At 47.7% G+C, this 14,624-nt stretch overlaps 1 protein-coding gene across 4 annotated transcripts in view; it reads right to left on the bottom strand.

The window, feature by feature from the left end:
* Nucleotides 1-221: 221 nt before the first annotated feature.
* Nucleotides 222-14,624, bottom strand: part of KIAA0319 (KIAA0319 ortholog) — a 59,120-nt gene continuing 44,717 nt past the window's right edge. For 3 of the 4 annotated variants that reach the window (XM_028107452.2, XM_028107451.2, XM_088024395.1), the window contains 8 exons: nucleotides 13,345-13,496; nucleotides 11,408-11,546; nucleotides 10,692-10,851; nucleotides 7,201-7,343; nucleotides 5,358-5,480; nucleotides 4,112-4,202; nucleotides 2,074-2,165; nucleotides 222-845 (listed from right to left, as the gene is read on the bottom strand). In XM_028107452.2, coding sequence (XP_027963253.2) covers nucleotides 667-845; nucleotides 2,074-2,165; nucleotides 4,112-4,202; nucleotides 5,358-5,480; nucleotides 7,201-7,343; nucleotides 10,692-10,851; nucleotides 11,408-11,546; nucleotides 13,345-13,496 — 1,079 coding nt within the window. In that variant the 3' untranslated portion in view covers nucleotides 222-666. The remainder of the gene's footprint in view (nucleotides 846-2,073; nucleotides 2,166-4,111; nucleotides 4,203-5,357; nucleotides 5,481-7,200; nucleotides 7,344-10,691; nucleotides 10,852-11,407; nucleotides 11,547-13,344; nucleotides 13,497-14,624) is intronic. The other variant, XM_028107453.2, reaches the window with a different exon arrangement.

Here is a 14,624-nt window from a genome sequence, read left to right on the forward strand (position 1 = left end):
ATGTCTCTGGTCCTTATCAGACGATTCGTACTCAGCTCTCAGATTCCCAGGAGCTGCTGTCTACAGAGGGCCAATGGTGGCTGGCCATAGCAAGGAATAAACCTACTGGGGGGCTTTGCTCTGTATGGGTGTCTCAGTCAGCACAGAAAACTTGCTGCACAGAAGACAACCCACACCTCAAATAAGCTACTGTAATATACACAGCAACTTCACTGTGTGGGTCCTACCAGAAAAAGCATGTTCAGGATGTCGTCCTCAAAGGCAATCACAGCTCCAAAGAGAAATCAGCCCTTTTTAAATGCGTGTTTAACTTACCTAGAGGTCTGCAGATAGACACAGGGGTAGTCTTTATTTCCACATAGGTAATATAAATACTGTGCCACCTACACAACAGAAAACTCTTTTACATATATACCTAGTCTCTTACCCAACCTTTATCCCTGTTAGCAAGCATCTCTGTTAAAAGAGCAACGTTTCTGTTTTGTTTCATGTCTCAAACATCCCAAGAAAACAGATCTTTTAAATACAGGGACACACATCCAGCCCCGTGTGAAAGGACATTAATGCACTATTCTAACAAGAGTTAGTTCTGTTTTTTAACTCCCATTAACTGGTCCTGGATTCAGTGATTCCTGTGGGTAGCCTTCGAGTTTACAAACGGCTCCGTTATCTGTCCTTTGAGCAATAGCTGAAGGGAGCTCCGTTTCTGAGGGAACCATTCATAGAGACTTCTGGATTCCCCCTCTCCATCCTCTCTCGGCTGAAGATTGTGTCTTGGTCGCTGTCAAACTCCGACTCGGACACCATGAGGCTGGAGTTGTGCTCTGTGCTTCGGTGTTTAATACCTGGGGAGAAGGGGACAGACGCATCTTGAGGGAAACGGCCTTTTTCGCTCTCAGCTGTCTCTCTGGTTGTAGGTCCCCTGTACCCAGTGGTGTTCTCTGCACCATCAAAGCATCACGCACAACAGAGCAGGGGCTGGGGGCCCTGGTGAGCAGCAACAGGGGCTTTGGAGTCACCCCTGAGCTTGAGCCCAAGCTTCGACACTTGCCAGCTAGCCATTTGATGCTGGACAAGATGCCTAACCTCTTCTGGGCTTTCAGTCTCCATAACCATTAATACTGGGAGATGACAGAGCATGTACTCCACGGGTTTATGGTGAGCACTCTGTGAAACAGTACCGGTGAGGCTGATGCCCAGGAGTTAGCATGCAGTAAGCACGAAGTGAAAGCTGTTATGGTCTTATGATTTGGTTCAATCAAAATATTTTTGGTACAATATGTGATTGCTGCTGGTCAAACTAAGAGAACTGGTATAAGATGCGATCCCTGCTCTCAGAGAATTTATAGTGTCTAGCTAAGGGCTTAAGACAAAGACTCATGAGAAGACAGTTCAAAACAGGCAAGAAACGTTGAAAAATCAATCTTACAGGAATCAAGAACGGATAAGCACACACTGATCGGCTAGCATTGCTTCAGCGATAGTCCACACAGGTGGAGATTTGGACAGGAGGACTGGGGAGGGCATGGAGCGTGCAGAAAGGCACCAGAAACACCGGGAGAAGCAGGCGGCCCGGCCCTGCCCGCCACGGGCCCTCGCAGGCTCTGCCTAGGCTTTGTGCTCACCTGCATATGGCTAGTCAGTTAAGGGAAATACTCTCAGGGAGCAGACCTGCAGGGCACAGCGTTCAGAGGTGAGCTGGGGTGGAATGGTGCCACACGCCCGACAGCCCAGCCGTTACAGAGGCAAACCTGTTTGAAAAGCAGTCTTTGCCTGCAGTGGGGGCAAAGGTGGGGTCTCAGCTGATAAGAGGCATTTCAGATCTCTCAACTGTTAAGGCCTCAAAGTGCGTCCCCAAAATTTCATGAAATTTAGAATACAATTATGCCTCCCCGTCGCATATCCTTGGGATTGGTGTAGGTTTTTCTTCCCAGAAGCTCAGACTCACTCTTCCTTCCCAATTAAATTGCTGGCTCCAGCCTGTCGCTCCCCTTTCACCCAAAGGAACGCTCTGGCAAACCCCCGGATCCGATCCTTTCAAGCACCAGGCAAGCACCTTGCAGACCACCTTACCATACTTGGGCCTCAGCTCCATTCTCTCCTGGTCATCCATGTTATCCAGGATGGTATACTTGGTTTTCTTCCTTATTTTAGTCCTTTTTCGTCTGAAAGGAACAACGAAAAGCCCGACTCAGGTTCTTAGAGAGGGAACTGGGAGCCAGGAATTAAAACGCTAAAGGAAATGGTTTGCCTTTAGAATGGAAGGGTTGGCACGTGTAGGGATGATGTGCGTATACACGGCCAGGGCTGGGTTCGGTGGGGCTGAGGCACAGCGTGCATCCTGAACAAACGCAGGAGCAGGGCGGCCATTCCCCCAGCGCCCACCTAACCACAGGCTCTCGGCCAGGGCCCTTGAGAGGGTGCTGGCACAGCAAGCTTTCAAACGAATAATGCTTTACTCGGAAAAACCTGGATGCACACATTTCCCCCCTAAACCTACACTGCCTAGAAGGTCCAAAGATGCAAAGATGATATAAACTAGCAACCAGGAAAAAAAACAACCAAAAACAGAAATATAACAGATTCCCAAAATTAACTGCAACAACCCAGGATTTCATTTTTCACAACGCATGAGAAACAACTGGTCCCTTGTGCATCATCCTAAACTGCCGAGGATTATGTGAAAACACACATCAAAGCCGCGGGAAGGTTATGCTGAGGACAGTTCCAGAGCATTCAGTTTCCTGACAGGGTGGTGACTTAGAGCATGGGCCTCTAAACCTTGATTCAGTGCTTACTAGCTAGCTGGGTGACTCTGAGACAATTTTTTGATACTTCTGTGACTCCACGTTCCTACCTGTAAAATGGAAGTAAAAACAGTCCCTTTTTATACGGTTGGTGGGAGGACTGAATAATATATATAAAGCACAGAGAGCCATTCGTCACAATGGCGAATACTTCATATTCCTTATTAATACTTAAAAAGGTCACAGTCAGCCACTTTCTCCATCATCACCATCATCTGCTTGATACATATGCCATAAAACTGCAGAACGTGTATTTTTTTTAAATTTTCATTTATTTTTATTTTTTGCATAATTTTTACAGCCAAGCACAGCAGGGTGCCCATGGTCCCAAATGGCTCTGGGAAAGTTTACTGGGATTTAGGCCTCTGAGTACCTGTGCACCCCCCGCCGCTTCACCAGCCTCACTACTGGGAAAGGAGTCACAAATAAAACCAAGATAATGTGAGCGGTTTCAAAAAATAACTATTAATTACCGTACACATTAGTTTTTTTTATCGTATCTTCTTTGGAGAGCATTTAGTGTTTTGTGTCGATGGTGGGTCACCGACACCGTCTTCTAAGGACTCGAGCAATCACTGTCCCTACAAATCTCCTCACCGAGGGCTGGGCACAGACTTCTGGAAGATTGAGACATCGAGGCAGCTCAGGGGCTTCTCGAGGTCAGCTCCACAGAAGAAGGAAGAGGGAAACATCGAAAGCAAAACTTCTCTTTGGTGATTGCAGGGCCTGGATTAAAGTTTTGCATTTATTCAATAGGATTGAGATGGATTCCATTGTTGCTTCACACAAAAGAATCAAAATCTAAATTTGCATCAGAATGCTTCTGGAACTCCTTCCTCTCCTGAGGGCTGATCAATCAGGCCATTCCAGGAGTGTCTCAGTAAAGGAAAGGTAAGACTGATAGAAAACAACATTAGATTTGATACAGAATCACTGAGCCTCCTAGGGAAGAGGAAAGCTGCATAAGAAAAAGCCGCCTCTGGTATTATTCCATTTATCTGGTGGGGGGTGGGGTGGGGGGAGTACAATATAGAGAATTTTTTTTTTTTAAGTAGGCCCCACAGAGAACATTGGTCTTGAACTCACGACCCTGAGATCAAGAGTCGCAGGCTCCGCCGAGTCAGCCAGGCGCCCCTATAAAGGACTTTTAAAGTCTAGTTTGTCTTCATATTAAAAGTGACCGTCAAGTGGTTCAGCAGCTTAACAAACCCAAGCTAAAGCTACTACAGCTGTCGAGTTCCATTTCATGATTTCATTTCATGACGTGTCTTTATCCCAAGTAAATAAATGAGCAGGCGGGGTACCTCTTGCAGCAGTAGAGGCAAAGCCAGGGCAAGCCCCCGATCAGCACTAGGACAGTGAGAGCCAACGCCGTCACGTAGAATATACTCCACTCTGGGAAACAAGAAAGCCAGAGGGGACACGGTTACACGCTGTTCGCAAAACAACTTTATGAGTATTTCTGAGTTCTTATGAGCAAAGGCCACCTATGGCCTCATCGGGCTGAGCAGAGCATAAACAAGGTAAATGCAAATAAATTGAGAACAACTCAAAGGTACCCTACTTTGGTGCAATTGGTTCAGGGACCTCATGGGGTATAGTTCATGCTGACTTAAGGACAGAATAATCAAAAACAAATTAATTAAGAAGGAATGCTGTGAACACCCATGTATGACACATGAAAATATTCCTTCCATAATCACAAGAAACACAACCCTCCCCGCCAAAATAGTTCTGGCCTAGTCTTTAATAAGGCAAATAAAATATCTGTATGGCTACCTATGACACAAACACACTTCCGAGAGCCAGAGAGTAATTCAGAAACCACCTGATCTGTATTCCTTCCACATCCTTGCACAAATCCTGTATAAAAAGCTTTGCAACAGCAATTCGGGACAGAGAAACCAAGGGCCCATGACATAGGCTTAACCCTAGTAAATGTTATATATGCTCCTTGTAATAACGATCCAAGGGCTGGCTATCTTCAAATTTCTCGGCCAAATACATGCATCTGGATCCCCAAGGCAACAAAATTACTCTTGGAAATAGACTGGCATTAAAATAGATTCCTCCCCAAAGGAGATGTCAGGGCACGAGCTGGGCTAGCTGAGAAGGTGGCTCCCATTCTTGGTGCGTGCCTGGCAGACATCTAGAAGGCGTGGGCCAGACTCTCCCGTTCATCTGCGTCCAGCAGGTCCACACCAGGAAACACGTCACCAGAAGGCCAACCGAGCCCAAGCCAAGGCAGGTGCACCCCAAAAACGGCCCAAGGGGCACAAAGCAACTCTCTCAGCAATGCGGGTGGTGGGTAGCCAACTCTGCTCTGCCCAAGTGGGTTTCCTTATCAGGAAGGTTTACGGAAAAGCCTAGGCATGTCCATCTGCATTGATGGTAGGGGGTGGGGAGGATCTTAACTCACTGCGCCTTGGCTTCAGGCAAGGAGAGGGCGACTGTTTACAGCAGCAGAATGGGGCAGATATTTCTGGTATTTCAAAAATGGTGTGTCCCAACGCTCCTCGCCCACAGCTGCACCCCCAGCCCCAGACTCACCACAGTTGCTCTCCCCATCCCGGATGTAACGCTGTATCAGGTTCTCCATCCACAGCTGGGAGCACACACAGCGCTTCGTGATGGGGTCACAGTGACCATGGCCAGAGCACTGCAGAAGGCAGCCTGCAAAGAGGCGGGTGCGGCTGAGGCTGGTGTGGTGGCGGGCAGGAGGGGGGAACCTGGCTTCTGCCCGCTGTGGGTTTTCATTAGCTCGGACCCTGATGGACGCATCTTGCTGAGTCAAGAGCCTCTATGGCATGGGGGGGCCCAGGGGGTCTCTTCATCAGGAAGCAAACAGCAGAAAAAAGCCAATCCACACAGGGTAACAAAAGCCTTAAAAATGAAGCCAACACGTAGTACCCTCTGGCCTGAGATACATTCTAAGAATTTATCCGGTGAAGATAACTGGGGATGTGCACAAAGATTTGTCTACAATTATGGCATTATTTAAAATCAACCTAAAGTCCCTGAGTGGAGGACTGTTGAACATATCCTGGATGGAGGACAATGCCGCCATAAACATCCTCTACTGAGGGAGAAATTGTAAAAGATTTGAAAGAAATGATAATATGATTTGCAGTTAAAAAGCAGATTAAAAATATTTATCGAATTATCCTGATTGTATCACATGTTTCTAGAGCGGGAGGAACTGGCAGGAAATACATCAGAATATTAACGAAAGTTAAGTCTGCAGGCTGGGGATTCTAGGCTCAAGAATCTAGAGGATTGTGGGTTTTTTTGCCTTTCTAGATATTCCAAATTTCCTATGATACATAAGACATTACTTTTGTAGCTAGAAAAAAGGGGACTATTAAAAAATTTAAGTTAGTGCATGTTGAGGACGTCAGCTGTGGACAGACATCTCTCTGAAACAAGCTAAACTGTCTGCCCAACCCTGCCGCGTCCCTCCCGATGCTCACACTCCTCGGCGCCTGTTGCAATGGCCACTTCATCATGAGGGATCCATGCTCCTCATAAGGCCACTTCATCATGAGGGATCCATGCTCCTCATAAGGTAGAGACAGAGAACTTGGACCAAGACCACATTTCAGAGGACACCCACGAGTCAGTTTGGTGCCAGGACCGGGCAGCAAGCGAGGGGCCAGGATGGAGGTCCAATGGGAGGCACCTGGAAGCCACCCTGCTCTTCCAGAAGTCCCGGAAACACCACTGTCACAGCACCGTGATGTCCAGGGAAAAAACTACATGAACACAGCTTTTCCAGCCCAGAACACTTGTGTTTAAAACTGTGCCAACAGCTTAAATATGAAATTTCTGACAATGACCACTATCTGGAGTATAGTTTTAAAAAACTGACCCAGGACTGCTGTTTCTCTTGCTTCCCTCAGAGGCAGAGCAGTCGGTAAACGTGTTGGAGGAAGCCCACGGTCAACATAAATGCGAACCAAGTCTCTGGACGCTAAACGTGAAAATCGTCACACCTCACTCCTCTTTCCATGCAGTAAGACTTAGCCCTGACTGGCAAGGAGGAGTCTGATTTTTTTTTAGAATATTCCCAGAGGAGTCAACCTATAGGCATATTCTTGGATGAATTAAGTTCAATATTTAATTGCTAATAAGACAAATACTGGACTTCACGCCCAGTCAGTCCCAAAAGACTATGTGACCTCACTACTGTCCTGTCAGACTGCAAACAGATCTTAGATCGCCTCGTCCAAGAAATCTGTCACTTTAACCTCAATGGGTATTTAGGTTTCTATGAGATTCTCAATGCATCTAATTTGATAGGATGTTTTGCTTAGTGCCATCCAATTCTGAATAGACAACAAATATTTCTATTACTTGGACCCTAAAAGAAGGAATATTCCCACAGGAGACATACCTGCTGTGTCGATCCTCAAGACTTTGAAGAGCAAGGAATCGGCCTTCTCCTTTGAGAGCTGCCTGTGCAAACTGTGGACCACGTCGGCGGCTTTGAGAACCTCAAAAGGTGGCCCACTCTGGACATAAAACACAACCACGGTGCTGCAGACAAGAGGGAGGACAGCCACATGGTGAGGCGGTGGCCGACATGCCACGTCCGCGCTGGCCATGTGACCTGGGTTTTGACCGCCCCAGCCGGGTGGTTTGGCAAGGACACGGAGACATATCTCGTGGGCCAAGGAACTGATGCGTTTCTAGTCACAAATAAAGGCTCTTCAGTCCCAGAGCTATCTATTCACCTGATGAAAGACAGACCTTTAGATTAAGAGGAGCAATATGCGTATGTGTGCAAAGAGACTCAGCCGTGCGCAGGGCGATGTCTTTACTTTTATCTGTTTATTGAGATATAATTGACTTCCACTGGAATTCCCCCTTCTAAATCTCATTACTCAGTGGTTTTCAGCGTATTCACTACACTGTGCAACCGTCGCCACCACCTGTGGTGGTGGAACCCTGTGCCCATTAAGGGGTAACTCTTCGGCATGCCCTCCTCTCCACAGCCCCTGGCAACAACTCACCCACCTTCCGTCTCTCCCGATTTGACTGTATGTCTGACACAAATGTATACACGAGGCATTCTGTGTCCTGCTTCCTCCACTTTGCATGACGGGTCCCAAGTTTATCCACGTCACACTATCTACCCCAAATTCCTTCCCTTTTACTGCCAAACCATATTGCATCGTACGGACATTCCTCATTGAGTTTATCCATTCTGCTGATGACGTTTAGATTGTATCCACTTTTGGCTGAACGTATAAAATGTTCGTGTACACGCTTCTGTGTGGACACACGTTTATCGTTTCTCTTGGGTACGTATCTCAGAGTGGAATCACTGGCTCGTCTGGGAACTACGTTCAGCATTCTGAGGAACTAATTCCACACTGGCTGCACCACTGTATGTTCCCACCGGAAACACAGAGTGTTCCAATCCTTCCGTGTCCCCGCCAACGCTTGTTATGTCCGTCTTCTGGATTATAGCCATCCTAGTGGGTGTGAAGTGGTACCTCAAAAGGATTTTGCTTTGCATTTTCCAATAGCTAATGACGTTGAGCACCTTTTCATGTGCTGATTATCCATTTGTATGTCTTTTCTGGAGACATTTCTATTCAAATCTGTACTTGTTTTCAAGGTTGCCATTAAAAGTACCATAAACTGGGTGGCTTATAACAACAGAAATTTATTCTCTTACAGTTCCATAAGCTAGACGCTCAAAATCAAGGTATTGTCAGGGTCATCCTGTCTCTGAGTCTCTGAAGGTGTTAGAGGAGATCATGCCCCACACCCTTCTTGCAGCTCTCTGCAGTGGGCGTGCTTGGAGACCCATCAATCCACTGTCACCTGGTGATCTCCCTGCGTGCTGTCTCTGAGTCTCTTCTCTTCTTCCAGGGACACAATCACTCTGGATGAAGGGTCCATCCTACAGCAGTTTAACCTTACCTCAACTATTTCCATCTGCAGAGATCCTGTTTCCAAATCAGGTCACACAGGTAGTAAGGGTTAGGATGTAAATGTATCTTTTGAGGGGCCACAACTCGGCCTACAAGTGTTTTTATCATGAAAGGCTGTTGGATTTCATCAAATGCTTTTTCTGTGCCTACTAAGATGATCATATGGTTTTGGTCCTTTATTTTTTTTAATGTTTTATTTATTTATTCATGAGAGTCAGAGAGAGAGAGAGAGAGAGAGAGGCAGAGGCAGAGGGAGAAGCAGGCTCCCCACTGAGCAGGGAGCCCGATGTGGAGCTCAATCCCAGGACCCTGGGATCACGACTTGAGCCGAAGGCAGATGCTTAACCATCTGAGCCACTCAGGCGCCCTGGTTTTGGTCCTTTATTAATAGGTTTATTACATTTATTGACTGACCTACCCTGCATGCCTGGGATAAATCTCACTTTGGCTATGGTGTCTACTTCTTTTAATATGTTGCTGGATGCAGTTACAAAGTATTTTGTTGAGGATTTCTGCTTCTATATTCATAAGGGACATTGGTCAGTAGTTTTCTTGGGAACTTCTCTGTCTCGTTTTATTTTTAGTTTTTTTTGGTTTTAAGATTTTATTTACTTGAGAGAGAGAGTACGAGCAGGGGAAAGGGGCAGAGGGAGAGGGAGAAGCAGACTCCTGTTGAACAGGGAGCCCGACATGGGGCTCAATCCCAGGACCCTGGGATCATGACCTGAGCTGAAGGCAGACACTTAAGCGACTGAGCCACCCAGGTGCCCCTCTGTCTGGTTTTAATATCAGAGTAAACACTGGCCTCCTAGAATGAGTTGGAAAGTGTTCCCTCCACTTCTCTGTTTTCGAAGAACTTGTGGAAGTGGTGGTAAATCTTTAAATGTTTGGTAAATTCACCAGTGAGGCCATCTGGTCCTGGGCTTGGTGGGTAGTTACTGATTACTGATTTAATCTCTTCACTTTCTACAGGTTTGTTAAAATTTTTAATTTCTTCTCGAGTCTTTCTAGGATTGTGTCCATTTCATCCAGGTTAACTAATTTGTTGACATACCATTACTCATAGAATAATCCTTTTTATTTCTATATGGTTGGTAGGAATATCCCCTTTCATTCTTGATTTTACTAATTTGAGTCTTCTATTTTCTTGGTCAGTCTAGCTAAAGGTTTATCAATTCTGTTGATTTTTTAAAGAAATAGCCTTTGGTTTTGTTGATTTTCAGACTTGTTCAGTGTTTGATATTTTATAAGTAAGGGAAATGTGTGATTTGTTTTGAAAGAATGAAACAATAATGAAATTTATGAAAAAGTAATTAAAATTCTATGAAAAAAATAATTAAAATTCTTTTAACTTGGTATTTTTCTAAACAAACTTCAATTGTCTGGAAAACAAACCTAAACAGAGTAGCTGACAATAACTGGCCAATAGATTTACTGTGAATGGTAGGTTTTCATTCCCATACTTTCTCTCCTCCCACCCACCCTACTACTCATAGATTGGGTAAGCATTCAAAAACAAAAGCTCAATTAAATATATAAATCTTTTATAAAGGCCAGAGGTTTAGCCTCCTAGACTCCCAGAAGACAGCAATGGTAATCAATGCTCCTCTCACACCGCGAGAAGCCTCAGTCCTGGGAATGTGGGGTAGGGATGAAGTCTGGCTGTGAGGCATCCTCTGTGCCAGCCCCAGGCCATTAGCACGACCTCTGAGGATAGCAGAGCTAACAACCAGTTCCAGCTGATGGTTGCTAACTCCTTCATCTGGAACATTCTCGGTCAACAAACATTTACTGTTTGTTGTAGGAGGGACCTGGAATGATGTTGTCCTTACTGCGGCCCTTTGAGAAAAAGAATGTATGGATGGGATGCAAGCGTGTGCAAAACTAGACAACACGCAAAGGGAACAAACAAGATCCTGCCGGACAGGTATGCAGCTCACACCTGAGGTCCGAGTGGGCCTGGATCTTCTGAACCTTAACGTCTGAGTCTGGCACATTCAGCAGGGCCGCCAGGTGTCTCATGAGGGTGTCCTTCTGCTGCTCGGTCAGCTGCCCCACGCCCACCTGCAGGGTCAGCTCCACCAGTCCACTCTTCCTGGGGTCTGCGAAACCAGAACACATGGGATTTCCACTTGGAAATCCTGCTGGACAACATAAGGAACAAGGCCCGCACAAGGATTTAAAGAGTTTAAAATGATCCCGAGGTAACTTCTTAGGACTTAGGACTTTTCCTGGAAGATAACCAGGGGTACCCAAACAGCCTCTGGGCTACCTTGAAATTTTGGCACTGCACACCCTTCCCTCAGCCTCGGCTGCGCGGGCCGCTCTCGCCCCATTTTCGTGGGGTGCTTGGAGGCCCCTCACCGGAGCTGCCCCCTCTGAGCTCCCACCCTGAAGCTCCTGTGTCTGCTTCACTTTCTGGCAGCAACACAGAAGGGGCACGAGATTCCTGCTGCCACATTCAACTCCCCGTCATGAGCTGAGAGGCCAAGTCTGTCTGGGGATACACAGTGAAGAGCAGAGAAAGCCACACCATGGCTCTGGCCAGGAGCTGAAGCCAGCCACGGTGGGCACCCCAGCCGGGGGGACCCTGTCCACTGCGAAGAACCCGAAAGTGGGCCGCCTAGATCACAGACCAGCACATTGGCCCAGGCGCACCTGGCCGCACTTCCACGGTGGCCGTGTCCGTGTCCGAGGCCCCCTGACCGTCAGCAACTTGCAAGTGGAACGTGTAGATGCCCTCCACCAGATTGGTAAGCTGCAGGGCTGCGCTGCGGTCGGAGCCCTCGATGACATCCTGCAAAATAACGCGATTCTCGAGTCGACGCTCAGTCCCAACTTCTGGCCCACTGCTGATCCCAGACCTCAGGGGCCCATCTTTCTAATGTGTGCATGACCGTAAGGGGCAGGCTGAAGAGGAAGGGGCTGGTGGGTTAGCTGAAGAGAGGGGAATCCTCAGCAGCTCTTCCAAAGAAAGCACCGGGACACACAGATTCCTCAGACAGGATTTCTGAGCTGCGCTTACCAAGGGCTGTCCAGCCATTACCAAATTGTTCAGTTCATCCAACACAGGGGATAACTGTTGAAATGAGGGTGAAGCACCCCCTCTGAAGAGTTTCTGGGTCTTCTTTTCAAACACAGTTTTACAATAGTCTCTAATGTATCACATTTACCTTCTCAAATGACCCAAGAGCCCAAGTAAAATATTTCTGCTCCTGGGGGATCCAAGATCCAAAGGATTAGAGAAGAATCTCAGACACCCCTGCTCTGCACTTGCTAACAGAAGAGGGTGGTAAGCAGAGGTAACAAGTGCTCTGAACAGACAGCCGCTATACTAGAAGCTAATCTACCCTCTGGCTGAAGAGTATTCATTCCAGAGGCGCTTCAGCAAGTATAAAGCATGTTCAGTTCCTTCCCTGTGACCACTTCTTTTATTTTTTTTTTAAGATTTATGTATTTATTAGAGAGAAGGTGAGAGTGTGCATGCACAAGCTGGGGGGAGGGGCAGAGGGAGAGGCAGAGAGGCAGACTCTCCACTGCATGTGGAGCCCGACAAGAGGCTCAATCTCACAGCCCTGAGATCATGACCTGAGCCGAAATCAAGAGTCAGACGCTTGGCTGACTGGGCCACCCAGGTGCTCCTCGCCTCCCCCCACCCCACCCCACCATGACCACTTCTTTGGTGCATGTCCAAGAGTATATCTGCAACTCTCAAGTCCTTAGCAACAGCAGGAATGAAGATGTACCTAAATGTATAGCCTCAGAGGTGGAGGGATCTATGGGGAGAAATGTCTGCCAGGAGCTAAAAACCTGGGTCTGCCTGGTTTGATTAAGGATGAGTTGGTTGACCTTGGCCAAGTCATTTTCCATCTCTGCATCTCGCTTCCTGTACTTGTGAAATGGGAACAGCGATCCTGGACCAACTGACCTCTCTGGCAGGATGGGAGGAAACAGAAAGAACCCACTTGGACCCAAAGAGGAACAGTGGGGAAGCTGAGGAGCAGAATGACTCCCATGGGAAGACTTGGCTTTGAAGTCCCCCCCGGGCTGTGAAAACAACAGGGAAGACTTCAGCCTTTGCTTGAATCTAAGAGCAGCTTGCTGCCTCCAGGCCTCAGAGGAAACCCAGAAGCATAAACACCTTAGTGGGGAGCATGGAAAGGGAGATGAGGTCATAACAGAAATGCTGCTAAGGACTTAACTGTGTGGCCCTCACATTCATCTGCTGAAGCCCTAGCCCCTAGTGTAACTGTGTTTGAAATCGGGCCTGTGAGGAGGGAGGTAGGGTTCCATGAGGTCATAAGGGTGGGGCCCTGATTCCACGGGATTAATGTGCTTGAAGAAGAGACAGCAGAGAGCCCTCCCTCCCTCTCTGCTGTGTGGGGACACAGCGAGAAGGCAGTCACCTGTGAGCCAGAGAGCTCTGACCAGGAGCCAAATCATCCAGAGCCTTAACCTTGGACGTCATGGCCTCCAGAACTGGGAGACATGTCTGTCTGTCATGGAAGCCACCCAGGCCATGGTATTTCCTTACAGTAGCCCGAGCAGACTGACTCCGCGTGATGTAAGCGGGACAACTCTTGTGGAACACTCACCCCAGCGGCTGGGCTCTGGCCATCCCGGACCCACAGGTAGGACACAATTCCTTGGTCATCGGTAGACCTCGAACCGTCCAAAGTAATGCAGTTATTGGGAAGCACAAGCACATGGCGGCCACCAGCGTGGGCTCTGGGAGGACTGTTATTTTCTAAGTCAAATATAGCAAAAATGAAAGCAAAGAGATGGATTTGAAATGCGGGTGGCAGAAGAGTGCAGTAGACTATCCACGATGGCTCCTTCTTGCCCATACGTAGATTTAAAAGAGCCGAGAGGCACTGTTTTCTACCCGTAATATATAGACGTTCTTGTAGCTAGCTCTGTTTATGCGTAGCTGTAATCTGGTGGCCTGTACACGGGGAGATTCTAATAACACGACGGTTTTTCTCTTTTTGAAAAAGAAAAAATGACCTTACTTATCAGGGTCCAGAAAGTGAAAATATTTTAGTTTAAAATATATTCTGAATCATTATGTACTTTAAATTAAAACTTGACTCAAAAACAATCAGGCCTTCACTCCTCCACCTGGGTGTTAAATATGCATGAACAACGTTAAGAGCCATTTCTGATGAAATCGCCTCAGGAGAGAGGAGCCAGGAGAATGGGGTGCAGGGGGAGACCATACTAAGACACAGCCCCACTGTGGGGATGAGGCTGCTGTGAGGGAAATCTGCGTGTTCAGGTGGCGCTCTGGGACCCTACCTGACCCTTGACCCCTTGCAAATGCCCCTTAAAAACAAGTCAAGCAAAAGTCATGGGGTGAGCACAGCCAGATGTTGATCCAAGGGAGCAATGAGCATCCCGCCAATCACCAGCCACTTTCCTCCTGAGAAAACACCCCAGAGATTAGAGCAGAGGCACCTGGTACCGTTAGCAGCGTTTCCACATTGTCCACCACATGCCCTTTCTGGGAGGACTTGTGGGGAGAACCTGGTGTGAAGGCTTAATCCCACCATGGACCGAGGGGGAGGCTGGAACCCACAGAAACAGACTGGCAGTAGACTGCGTAAGCCCGAAGGTCCTTCTGTGAGAAATGATTACTAGACCCTCTCTCGCTCCAACGCTGGACTTAAGGTGGCCACCCCCTTCCAATGCTTATGTCCCTGCAATCTTGAACTCCGTCAGGACGCCCCCCAGGCACTCTCTGGGCACTCCATCGCCACAAATCCGCCAGGTCCAAACTCAACCCCCCACAAACCCAGGGCTGCTCTTCTCTGGACGCAGGTCAGAGCATGGCGCCACCACCCACCCATGCGCTGAAGTCATCGTCCCTGAGTCA

Source organism: Eumetopias jubatus, unplaced genomic scaffold (genome assembly GCF_037043125.1).
Source record: "Eumetopias jubatus isolate StellerSeaLion01/CBP00866 unplaced genomic scaffold, mEumJub1_p1.0 scaffold_6, whole genome shotgun sequence".
Lineage (NCBI taxonomy): Eukaryota > Metazoa > Chordata > Mammalia > Carnivora > Otariidae > Eumetopias > Eumetopias jubatus.